This window comes from Echinops telfairi, unplaced genomic scaffold, assembly GCF_000313985.2.
Source record: "Echinops telfairi isolate 266 unplaced genomic scaffold, ASM31398v2 ScPeMD7_7469;HRSCAF=8507_0, whole genome shotgun sequence".
In the NCBI taxonomy this organism is placed as follows: Eukaryota; Metazoa; Chordata; class Mammalia; order Afrosoricida; family Tenrecidae; genus Echinops; species Echinops telfairi.
This window is the reverse complement of record NW_022111372.1, coordinates 5,747,148-5,759,974: the sequence shown is the minus strand read 5'-3', so window position 1 is coordinate 5,759,974 and position 12,827 is coordinate 5,747,148. Positions and strand designations below refer to the sequence as shown.

Genomic DNA, 12,827 nt, shown 5'->3' with positions numbered 1-12,827 from the left:
GGATTTGCAATATTCTTTGCCAGCATCATATTTCAAAAGACCCAATTCTCCACTGGTCTTCCTTCTTCAATGTCCAGTTTTCACATGACTTAGGTCAGGTGCACCTTATGCCTCAAAGTGCTTTCATCCCTTTAAAGTGGCCTTGTGAAGCAGATTTACCCAATGGAATGCATCTTTAGACTCTTAACAGATTTTTCCATAGGCAATGATTGTGATTCCACATACAATGAAATTACTGTTTCAGGGTATATCTCTTTCCATCCTTTCTATTTCAAACTATGGTATGTACGTCTAAAATACATCTCTTGTAGACAGTATATTGTTGAATCATGTTGTTGTTGTTGTTTTAGCACCATCCAATCAATCTCTATCTTTTAATTGGAGTCTTTAATCAATTAAAATGTAATTTATAATACTAAAATTTTGGGGATTTACATGTGCCCATTTGCCCATTGTTAGGTGCCACTGTTATCAGTTCTGACTCATAGCAACCCAATGGACAACAGAACGAAACCCCGTCCTGGATTCAGCCCTCATGGTGTCCTTCTCCAGGGACTAATATCTCCTGACAACTTATCCAGAGCACTGGAGACAAAGCATCGCTACCCTTGTCTCACGCTCTGGCTTTTCATTCCGCTGCTGCTGGTGGTACTCTGCAGGAGGGTATTCTGTCTTCTGGGGGTGGGGGGCGGTGAAGGTTTAGCTCAGGTTTCCTCAGAATCAAAAGTATCTATTGTACTCTTGGCTCTTCTTTTTTAAGAGTAGTGAGGTCCATGATTCCTGCTTGTGAGGTGGCTTATTTTATACCCAGCAGTATGGAAAAATTGATCAATCCTCATGTTAGAGTTGCAAATTTTCATCATTACAATGAACCCGTTAACAGTCACTCACTACTGAATCATATAAACCTACCAGCATCTTCACTTAACGTTTTCCCCTTAGCCCCATGAAGAAGAGAGTAAATACACACAATATGCATGTTTGCACCCAAATATTTGTGGAAGAATATAGATCATGGTGAATGGAAAGGTTAAGTGTTGGTGTATTTTTTCCGATTTAAGTAGAATGACCCAATTAGTCCTTATTGAAAAAGTGAATTTTCATGAGAATTTAAAGGATTTGGTTTTATAAATTATTCCAGACAGAAGAGAGGAACAAGAGGGATTTATGTATGGCGTGAGGAAAAGCCAAGTGATTTGAGGGTCCCAAGTAGCCTGAGAAGGTATCCTAGCTTCCAGATAATGAGAAGACTTTTATGACTTCTATGACATGACTTTTTCTCTTAGTAAAATGAGTAAAGAAAATTCTTGAGCATAAGTGTCATAGGATTCACTGTGATTGATAAGTAGAGGTTAATCTGAGGAAAGGCTGGAGTGTTTTAAGACAGACATATACCCATGTCTGTCAAGTCCTTTTCAACTCATAGGAACCCTGTAGGACAGAGTTGAGTTGCCTGTCCAGGTTTATAATCTTTAGTGGGTTAAGTGTTGGCCTGCTGGCTACAAGGTCAACAGTTACAGTTCACTAGTTGCTCCATGGGAGAAAGATGAGGCTGTCAGGGCCCATAAAGATATAGCATTTTGAAAACTCTGAGGGTAGTTCAACACTGTTCTATAGGGTCTCTATTAACTGGAATCGACCCAGTAGGGTTTGATTTGGAACTTTACAGAAGCAGAATACCACATTTTTCTCTCGTGGATCAACAAACCTTTCTGTTAGCAGGCAAGCAATTTAAACACTGCACCCTTGGGACATTTTTTAAGGGATGCATGTGACCAGCTATCCTATAAGTCAGAAAACAAGTCCTGTCACTCAGATCCAAGTAGAGAGCAATATGGTGGGAATAGTTCAGACTCTTCAGAACTATAAAAGTAAAGTAGTCATGATTCTGCTAACTAAGTTGCAAATATGGACATATGGTCCAAAAAAAAGTGTTCTTAGTAGATAGTCCATACTATTAAGCCAGAAATCTTTAGCATTTAAAACTGTAACATGAATATTCTCATATAGAATTTGGACTCTTTGAACATATTGTTTCACAATGCCTGATCCTCTATGGATAAATTAGTACCTCACACAGCAGGAGACTGACCCCTAAGTGAATAATGACCCTAGTCCACTAAAAAGGCCTCACCTAAAATAGATAATATTATCATTATTTTTTATGATAAGAAAAAATGTTTCTACCCCACTTGGACAAGAGTAGTCAGAAGAAAGTACAGAAAGCATTTATATCCATTGACTATGACAGATACCATTTATATAGTTGAAATCTTTGATGTTCAAATGATCATTTTTCTCCTTTTGTGTCATCATAATAAGAGATAAAAGGATACCACTGGTATTTGGAGAGTGTAAGTACATTACAGGAGAAAAAATGGTTTCGGCTTGCCAACAGATTAAATAACCAAAGGAAAAGAAGAAACTGACCAAAGTGAAACAGGTGGAAGGTCAGGTGGAGGATTTTAACAGTTGGGTCTGAAATGGAGTCTCGGGTGAGAGTTGGGTAGCAGAAGTTATTTAAAATTATACAAAAGCAGTTCAGAGCCCACCAGAGGCAGTCAGTAGCATAATGAGGACAGATGATAAGGCTTAATAGGTCCTCTCCAACTTGAATGCTTGTGATTTCATAATTTATCAGTCATCCCCCCACCCCAAGGGGCCTTTTTCTTCCAACCTGCTTTTTTATGTGTCAGAACAGCCTTCCTCTGAAATGGAAGAGAATGAAATCTCTCCTGCTGCTCCTCTTATCCATGCAGGCACTTTTTGTTCTTTACCTTCATTTTCAATGACAGGAAAGTCTAAATGAAACAGATAAACTTTGCATTAACATTGCTTTAGGGCAGAACATCTAAGCCTCTTAACTTTTCAAGTCCTTCTGAAGAACTCTGTCCTGGTGGAACAGCAACTTCTAAATCTCTGCGGTGTGGAAGCCCTGGGTCTCTGTGTGCCTCCGAGTCGAAAGGGCATCTGGTGGAGATGATGATAGTGATTCAGAGCAGTATCTCCTGGTTTTCAGACTGGGCTTTCAAAATAGTCAGAAAAAATAAGGTTAGTAGCTTGTGAAAACTTCAGAAATGTAGGGGCCACAGAAGAGCTAGATATCCCAAAGAAGCTGTCTCTTTGTATGTTTTCCCCAACAAGATCACATATATTTTTTAGTGTTTGGGGAGGCAAAATGGCATAGTAATAAAAAGTGTTAATAGAAACCCTGGTGTATCATCTGGGTTTGAATGGATATTCTGTCTGTTAGGCAGGTTTTCTTTTCTCTCTAATGGTGTACTCCCTTCATCTGTGAGAGGTGGATGGCATCAGAATCTGATTTCATAGATATATTAGAAGCATTAAATCTATTACTATGGCTGAAAAGAAAGGAAAACATTGTCTGGCACAATGAAACTGATATATAAAGGTTAGTTATTATAACCAGGTATATTTCTAGATAATTAAAGATCTTATTATTTTCCTGTAGTGTTTGCATTATTTTATTTATTTCTTCTGTATGTTCTAAATAACTAGACTTAAAGTAAACTCAAAGAGATTCGTATTAGAAATTAGATTATGGATCCTATTGGATATGAACCCCATTGGGTAGATAACTGAGAACTGACTATATATCTATATAAATATATATATGTATATATGTATGTTTGTATACAGATAGAAAGATAGAGAAATAGATATAGATATAAATGTTATATAGCTAAAATAGGTATTCCATGAAATGCCACAAGAACAAAAACAACATTGAGATCCAATATTTTCCAACTCATAGAGCATCTGTAATAATCATAAGTATTATGCTAATAATGTAGAAAGTTATGCATGCACTATTTTGCTAGTTTCAATCTAAATAAGAAAGACATTCAGCTGTATTCCAATCCTGATAAAATGCTTGCTTATTTTGAATAATTTTGGACTCACTGATCTAAGTATACCTTGATATATTTATAAACATGTCCAATTGAATTTCTTTTCTCTAAACCCTGTTCTTCAGTGTTTGATAAATAAGTGAGTATGAATTACACATGCAATACCAACTATAACAATTTCTTCCGGAAAGAAGAAGAGAAAATATTTTTTCCCAAATAAACACTACATTGAAAAAAATCATAAAATTTTACTTTAATCAAATTGGATTTATCTAATATTTCAAATCCATGTGAAAATATACCCCACTTTCTAACAATACTTTCTATTTTCTATAACAGATTATGAGATACAAACTAAGAATAATCATTTAAAAAATCTCTAAACATATTCAGGTTCATTCTCACGCCAACAACTCTTCATACACTTCAAATGCCTTAAATCACTGGTTAAATCAGAAAGGACTTTATGCAGTGGCTTCATTATTTAGAGAGCTTTTATGTGGATTAGCATGCTTTCTGCTCCTCTGCTATATGATTATTTTTTATTCATAGGAATAATCAGGTAACTTTATAGATAGAAAAATGAAATGCAGTAAGTAGAATATAAAACATTAGGTTTTTAAAACTCTTAACTGCATCTTTGATTTTGTATTTAAATACTTTGTGTATCATTAGTTATTCCACCAGCATGCCTCAGTATCCTTATATGCTGATGCTTATATATAAAAAGTAAATTAACCAAAATACCTAGTAATATGGAATTAAAGTAGTATTAGACATGATCATATAATGAAATCATTATATAGACTTATAATAAGACAGAGTTTGAAATGTCTTTAGCGGCAATCTAGGTCAAGGTCCTGGGATAATAAATCTAGAGGTTTAGTATTATAAAATATGTTTTTAAATAAAAATCTTTATGTCAGATCTGCTACCTTCTGGGCATGAGTCTAGAGTCCTTTGCATTATATTTAAATACAGCTACATGTATTTCCACCTGGAAGTCTTTCTCTTTTTTTCTGGTTATGAAAGATATAGCTCACAATACAAATGCTAACATTTAAACCCTATGCTTTTTTCTTGATATTTTTATAGGATTTTACATTTCCACCCCAATTGGACCTGGATGGAGAAGTGTAAGAGTAAGACTGTTAAGCCTCCCATTGACCCCCACTTTGAAGCCCATCTGCCTTAGTTTCTGGTATGTTGTGGGTACACGTTGAACTCTTTTTCTAGTTGCCCAGCTCAGATTACGCAAAAATGTTCTTCCAAGTTTCAATGCTCATGTCACAATTCTACCAAGTGATAACGTAACAACATGTTCATTGCCTCTGTTCCCCATCCCCAGAAACCCCTGTACCCAAGGGTAAAGAGAAGGTATTTTAAAAGACAGTAAAGAGCTTAGAGAAGAGTTGCCACGTGGTGCTAATGTTTACCACTGTTGTTTAGTGAATAACACATGCAGAGATTTCAGTCCACCTTGATGTACCACAAAAGCAAACCCTGGAGATCAACTTTTACAATTATCAGCTGCTATTGAAAACCCTGTGGAGTGCAGATCTACCGATACAGCTGGGTCACCATGGCTCATAAATAACTCCATTGTAACAGGTTTATTGGTAAAGGCATTACAAAATTAATGCACCAATAGTAGAATCCAGATCATATATAGGTTCTTTGTTTGCATAAGAGCAAACAGGCTTTAGAAGGAGCAGGGGAGAATTAGCGCACTGTTTCAGTGACCACTATGGTACCTGACAATGATGTTTGTGTTAACAGATAATCAAAAAGAACCAGAAGGGAAGAAGTGATTTTCAGGCAAAATTAATGCAAAGTTATTTATTTCATGAAAGTCCTGATTTTTCATAGGATTTCCAAATCATTGATAACATGACATCAAATCTATTGCACAAAACTATTTTAAAATAAACTCTTCTCTTACACAATAAAGATGCCTAATTATGAGTTGAGAGCAGTTACATTTCCAGAATGAAAAGATCATTTTTCTGCTGAACTTTAAGTCTAGGGAAAAGATACTTAATTTTTATAAACAATACTATGATAATATTATTGAATGAATCTTTTCTTAAGGGGTGTTTAGCCATCAACTTAATAGTTGTAACAGATTACTAGAAAAAAGTCCTCTTTACTACAAGATTTTCTTTTCTTGTGTATTATACTCCGTGCTAATCACTCATAATGACTCCAGGAAATCTGAAACTCTAAAGTTTTACAGGAGCCTCATCTCTCCTGCAGAGTTCATCAGTATGAATAAAATAAAATAATAAAATAAAATATGGCTTGACCTGTCCTGACATTTATGTAACTAATAGGAAACAAGATACCCTCCCAGCGCCCCCCCCCCAAAAAAAAAAGTATCCCGTTGCATGGAGTCAATTCTGACTCTTTGTGACTCTATATAAGGTCTCTAAGACTCAAAACCTTTATGGTAGGTTTGAACCACTGACCCTGTGATTAGCAAGCCAACATTTAATTGGCAGCATATTACTTGAGAAAGGCAAAGACAAATATTAAAATAATTATGCACTGAATAATTAACACTATTTCCCTTCAAGTCGCACTTTCCTTATCTTGGATCCTCTTATAAGATACCTTAGAGATGGTTGGTTGGATAATGAAAAACACAGTCCTAACTTAAGTAAGTTAATGCACCAAAAATGGGGGATAATTATGCAATGTACTTCACATCAAGCTGAGCAGGCACAGTTAAATGAGAAGATAAATCCCCAATGACTCCCTCCTTGGAAGCTTCCTTCATTTATAGGATTTGCACATACAAATATTTCATGGAATAGCAGGACCTCATGTTGCATTTGGTGAACCATTTGCAAGCTTGCAATATTTTTAATTTAGCTAAATACTTTCGGGATAGTCTTTACTTCAAATCCTTAAGGTTTTATTTTTACAAAATTGTATTCCATTCTTCCCTTTCAACTACATCCTCCTATCAAAATATTTGATGTTGCTCTTACCCGCCTTTAAATCAGTTCCAAATCATGGAAACCCTGTGTATAAAAGAATCAAACACTTCCTGGTCCTGCATCAAAATTATGCAGGTTTTAATTGTTTTCACTTTAATTATGTTTTGCTTTTTAAACTACTCATTCTAAATAAAAATAAAACAATTTTTATATGCTTGTTTGAAAACTAGGTATTACATGTATGGTGAAGATGTCTATAAATTTAGCATTAATATAAGCAGTGATCAAAACATGGAGAAGACAATTTTCCAAAAAGAAGGAAATTATGGAGCAAATTGGAATTATGGACAAGTTACAATAAATGAAACAGTGGAATTTAAGGTTGGCAAACACTTTGTAATTTAAATCACTTACCCATAGTCTGATTAGGGTAATTATGGTCTATTTTCTGAAGATAGAGAAGTCTCTTACTCTTTCCTAATCAACCTCAATTTTTTAAATTAAATATTTTATTGGGGGCTCTTACATCTCTTATCACAATCCACACATTCATAAATTGTGTCAAGCATATTTGTACATTGACTGTCATCATTATCAAAGCATTTTCTTTCCACTTGAGCCCCTGATCTCAGCTCCTCACTTTTTCCCTCTCCCTCCCCCATCTACCCTCCTTCATGAACACTTTATAAGTTATAGATTACTATTTTCATATCTTACATCCTCTTCTGTCACTCTTTACCCAATTTTCTGTTGTCTGTCTCCAGGGGAGGGGGTTGTATGTTAATCCTTGTGATCAAATCCCCCTTTCTCTCTCCTCCTTCCCCCTATCCGCCTGGTATCTCTATTCTCATTGTTGGCCCTGAGGTGTTTATCTATCCTGGATTTCCTGTGTTACGGGTCTTATCTGTAGCAGTGGGCATGTTCTGGTCTAATCTGATTTGTAAGGTAGAATTGAGGTCATGATAGTGGGGGGAAGGAAGCATTAAAGAACAAGAGCAAAATTGTGTGTTTCATCGGTGCTATACTGCACCCTGACTGGCTCATCTCTTCCTTGTGACTTTTCTGTGAGGGGATATCCAGTTGTCCACAGATGGGCTTTGGGTCTCCACTCCACACACACATCCCCCATTCACATTGGGTATGATTTTGTTCTGGGTCTTAGATGGTTGATACTTGATCACATTGACACCTTGTGATCACACAGGCTGGTGTGGTTCTTCCATGTGAGCTTTGTTGCTTCTCAGCTAGATGTTTATCTTCAAGCCTTTAAGACACCAGACGCTATATCTTCTGATAGCCAGGCGCCATTAGCCTTCTTCACCACATTTGCTTATGCACCCATTTTGTCTTCAGTGATTGTGTTGGGAAGGTGAGCATCCAGAATGCCGGATTATTAGAACAAAGTGTTTTTGTGTTGAGGGAGTACTTGAGTCAAGGCCAATGTCTATCTGCTACCTTAATTCTTAACATATAGATATAAATACATAGAGCTATTCCCCTCTCGTTTTATATAAATATGTTTACATAGGCACATGCCTGCATTTAGACATCTATAAAGTCCGTTTTTGTTTTGTTTTGTTTTTCCTTTTCTTTCTTTTTTTAAAAATCATTTTATTGGGGGCTCTTACAGCTCTTATCACAATCCATCCATCCATCCATTGTGTCAAGCACATTTGTACATTTGTTGGCATCATCATTCTCAAAACATTTGCTTTCTACTTGAACCCTTGGTATCAGCTTCTCATTTTCCCCTCCCTTCCTGCTCCCCCTCATGAACCCTTGATCATTTGTTGTTGTTGTTGTTTCACACACTTTTATTGTGTCATCTTCTTTTTTTTAAAATAATTTTATTAGGGGTTCATACAACTCTTTTTTTCTATTTTTAACATTTTATTAGGGGCTCATACAACTGTTATCACAATCCATACACACATCAATTGTGTAAAGCGCATTTGTACATCGTTTCTCAAAACATTTTCTCTCCATTTAAACCCCCGACATTAGGTCCTCATTTTTCCCCTCCCTCCCCGGTCCCCCCTCCCGCATGAGCACCTGATAGTTTATAAATGGGTATTTTGTCATATCTTGCCCTGTCCGATGTCTCCCCTCACCCACCTTTCGGCTGTCTGTCCCCCAGGGAGGAGGTCACACACAGTTCCATGTAATCGGTTCCCTCTTTCCTACCCCTTCTCCCCTTACCCTCCCTGTTTTGCCACTCACACCACTGGTCCTATAGGGCTCATCCATCCTGGATTCCCTGTATTTTCAGTTCCTATCTGTACCAGTGTACCTCCCCTGGTCTAGCCAGACTTGCAAGATCGAATTCAAGTCATGGTAGTGGGAGCGGGGAGGAAACATTTAGGAACTAGAAGAAAGTTGTATTTCTCATCATTGTTACATCGCACCCTGACTGGCTCATCTCCTCCCCGAGACCCCTCTGCAAGGGGATCTCCAGTGGCCTACTAATGGGCTCTGGATCTCCACTCCGCACTCCCCCCATCATTCCCTATGGTAAGATTTTTTGTTCTGATGATGCCTTACACCTGATCCCTTCGACACCTCGTGGTTGCATAGGCCTATAAATGTCCTTTGCCTCCTGGTTCTTTTCTCTTAGTTTCCTCTTGTCCCAACATCATATTCAGCCTTTATTTGGGTTTACTAATTACTTGTTGCTACATTGCCCTTGATTAAGCCCCACTAGGCATCCTACGTGCTTCTCTCCAATGATTTTAGTTCACTTGATGTTCCCTTGCCCTTGGGTTGGTTCCCCACCCTTCTTTCTTTCTCCCATCTCCCCTTCTCCTGAATCCCCCTGGAACCATCAGTCCCGTTCTTTTCATCTCTGAATTGTTTATCCTGCCTATCTTACCTAGATAGACATGCAGAGACATTGATTAGCACAAAACCAAGCAAAGCCAAAGAAACAACAAAGGAAGTCAAAACCAACAAAACAATAACAACAACTAAAATAAGCAAAAACAAAATAACAACAACAAAAAGAAAGCCACAGACAAAAATGGAAAAGCCTATAAGGAGTTCAAGGTCTGTTTGTTGGCCTTTACGAGTATTTCCTTTCAATCCTGGTAGGGTGCCACACTCTGTTTCCAAAGTCCATTTTTGGTATTCCCCGGGAATTTCATCACATTGCTCCTCTTGCTGCTCTCTTGCATGTCCTTAGTGTTTTGCCCCAATGTGATGAGGTCAGATTGGGCACAATCCCCACATGTCTCCAGTGGTGTCCTCCATAGCACTATGGTTCAGTGAAGGACATCATGTCTCATGGCGGGGCCGGCCCTATGGTCCTCCCTGTGCATTGCCTGCTCTGAGCAGGAATATCATCCTCAGGGCTTGGTGGGCCAGGATGTGTTCCCCTCACTCTCCATCCCTCTTTGTTTCTCCTGTGTACTCTAGTCAGAGAGGCCCCTCCTCCCCAAGCTGTAGCTTCAGTGCTATACTCTGAAGTGTATTCTTCTAGGGGGTTGGGGGGTTGTCTGCCTAGTTGGGATTGGGGCCAGCCCCACAGACCACTCTATTGGTTTCCTGGTACATGCCAGTATGTTGTATTCATGTCTTGGTGCATGGGGTTGAAGCCTGGTCTCTCTCCCTCCCATGTGGAGATATAAACAATACCCTCCCTTTGAGTGGTTTAGTGCCCCTGTTACCCCCTTACCCATGTCTTTTTTTTTCCCTCTTTCTTTCTCACTCCTATTTAGTTGGCAGCCATATGTATCCCTGGATTGTGTTAGGTCCCTGCGGTAGTTGCTGGACCTCACCCCAGGGATGTATGTATATAGTAGCTTTTCCCCTATACCCCATTTTGTTTTGTTTTTTTCTAAGCTTGCTTCAGTAGGCTCATGTTGTACTTGTCCTTTTGTGCTTGGCTTACTTCACTTAGCATGATTTCTTCCAGTTCTTCCTATGAACAATGTGCTTCATGCATTCATCGCTACTTTTTAGGGATGCGTAATACTCCATTGTATGTATGTACCAGTTTTTTGATCCATTTGTCTGTGGATGGAAATTTGGGTTGTTTCCAACTCCTTGCAATTGTAAACTCTGTTGCGATGAACATTGGAGCACAGATTTCCGCCCGTGGTCTGTTTCTTGCCTCTTCTGGATATATTCCCAGTAGGGGGATTGCTGGGTCTTATCAATCTCCATCTGTTTTACATATTGCCAAATTGATTTCCACAATGGCTGTATATACCTAGAGGTCCACCATCAGTGGATAAGAGTTCCTATCTCACCATAGCCTCTCCAACACTTGTTACTTTCTGATTTTTTGAATTGGGGCTGTCTTTGAGGGTGTTAGGTGGTATCTCATAGTTGTTTAAATTCGCATTTCTCTTATGGCTAATGATCGGGAACATTTTCTCATATGTCCATTCAGATTTCTCTCCTTATGAAAGATATGTTCAAGTCCTTTGCCCATCTCCTTAGTGGGCAATTTGTTTTTTTTTTAATTGTAAGCTTGCAAAGTATTGTAGATTTTAGTATTAAGGCCTTTGTATGATGTGTCATTGCTAAAGATGTTTTCCCAGTCTGTGGGCTCTATTACACTCAGTGAATTCTTTCGATGTACACAGGTGATTTATCTTCATTGTATCTCATTTGTCAATTTGTGAATCCTCTGTATTTGTATTCATCACTATTTCCAATAGTCTATGTATTTCATGTGCCAAGGTTCTCAAGTTTGTCCCAATTCCCTCATTAATGACCCTAATACTTTGGGGTTTTACTTCAAGGTCTGTGATCCACCTTGAGTTTATTCTTGTGCATGGAATGAGGTAAGGGTCTTGCTTCATTTTACTGCAAGAAGATATTCATTTTTTCCAGCACTACTTGTTGCAAAGTGCATCCACTTCCCATTTGATATTTTTTGGACCCTTAACAAAAATCAGTTGTCTGTATGCTGATGTTTTTTATTTCTGGATTTTCAGCTCTTTTTAGTATCCTTGGTTTGTAATCCAAAAGATGGAAACAGGGAAGAAAATGATAGGAACAATAACAGAGGTTACATGATAGGATTCTGAAAGACTAGTACTTGATAATTGGAAAAACTTTTTCTTTTCAATAACATGTACATTGTGCATGTAGATCTCACCCCATGGGTTATTTTAAAAAAAGAGAAAAAGGAAACTCAGTGAACTTTATCTGTGGAGAGAGTTAATAGAGATCAATATCATTAGTTAGGACAAAACCAAGGACAGACTTCAGAATAGAACAGCAAATGTTCATATGCGAGTTAAGGCTAAAACTGAAGAAAATCAAAGAAAATACAAGAAACTAAAAATGTAACCTTTAATATATACAGTATTAATTTAGAAATCATTTCAAGGATAAATTTGATGTGCTAATGACCAAAGACTCTCATTGCAAGATGACATTAAGGAAAGTATAAATGAAAAGTTTTTAAAATGTCTCACATTTTAGATATTATCAGGAGGGAACAATGGAAAAGGATATCATGCTCAGTAAAGCAGAGGATCAAAAAAAGACCTTCATTAGGATTTACATTAATTGATTACAACAATGGATACAAAGCAGCAATGACTGTGGGAATGACTGGGCAATGTTTTCTTCTGTTTCATACAAGATTTTTCTGCAAGATTGTGGATAGCTCTACTATGCCTAACAACAACAATTAGCATCTCTATGGCCATCAGTATTCCCCCACCCTTCTCTGACTCAATCATCTGATATTTCCTTTAGAAACAAATTATATGAGCTGTATCAGCAGGAAGATTCTGATCATTTATTTTGCATTAAGGTGAATTAATTTTTCCAAGCATCAGCTTAATGTGTTCCCTTCCCAAGGGTGCTAGTAATTAAAATATAGGATAGTATAGGGTAATAGTTTAACTAAATTAAGAATGTTCTTGTTTAGTCCTTCCAGAAAGGGGATATTGATTTCAGAATCTCCATATTTGTACAGACATTTTCTTTTTTTTTTCTAATCACTTTATTAGGGGCTCATACAACTCTTATCACAATCCATACATACATCAATTGT

At 37.5% G+C, this 12,827-nt stretch overlaps 1 protein-coding gene across 1 annotated transcript in view; it reads left to right on the top strand.

Annotated features, from left to right (window-relative positions):
• TMPRSS15 (transmembrane serine protease 15) overlaps window positions 1-12,827 on the top strand; it is a 179,006-nt gene that overhangs the window by 68,395 nt on the left and 97,784 nt on the right. Inside the window, exons 12-13 of the mRNA XM_004711306.1 lie at window positions 4,968-5,073; window positions 7,045-7,195. Coding sequence (XP_004711363.1) covers window positions 4,968-5,073; window positions 7,045-7,195 — 257 coding nt within the window. The remainder of the gene's footprint in view (window positions 1-4,967; window positions 5,074-7,044; window positions 7,196-12,827) is intronic.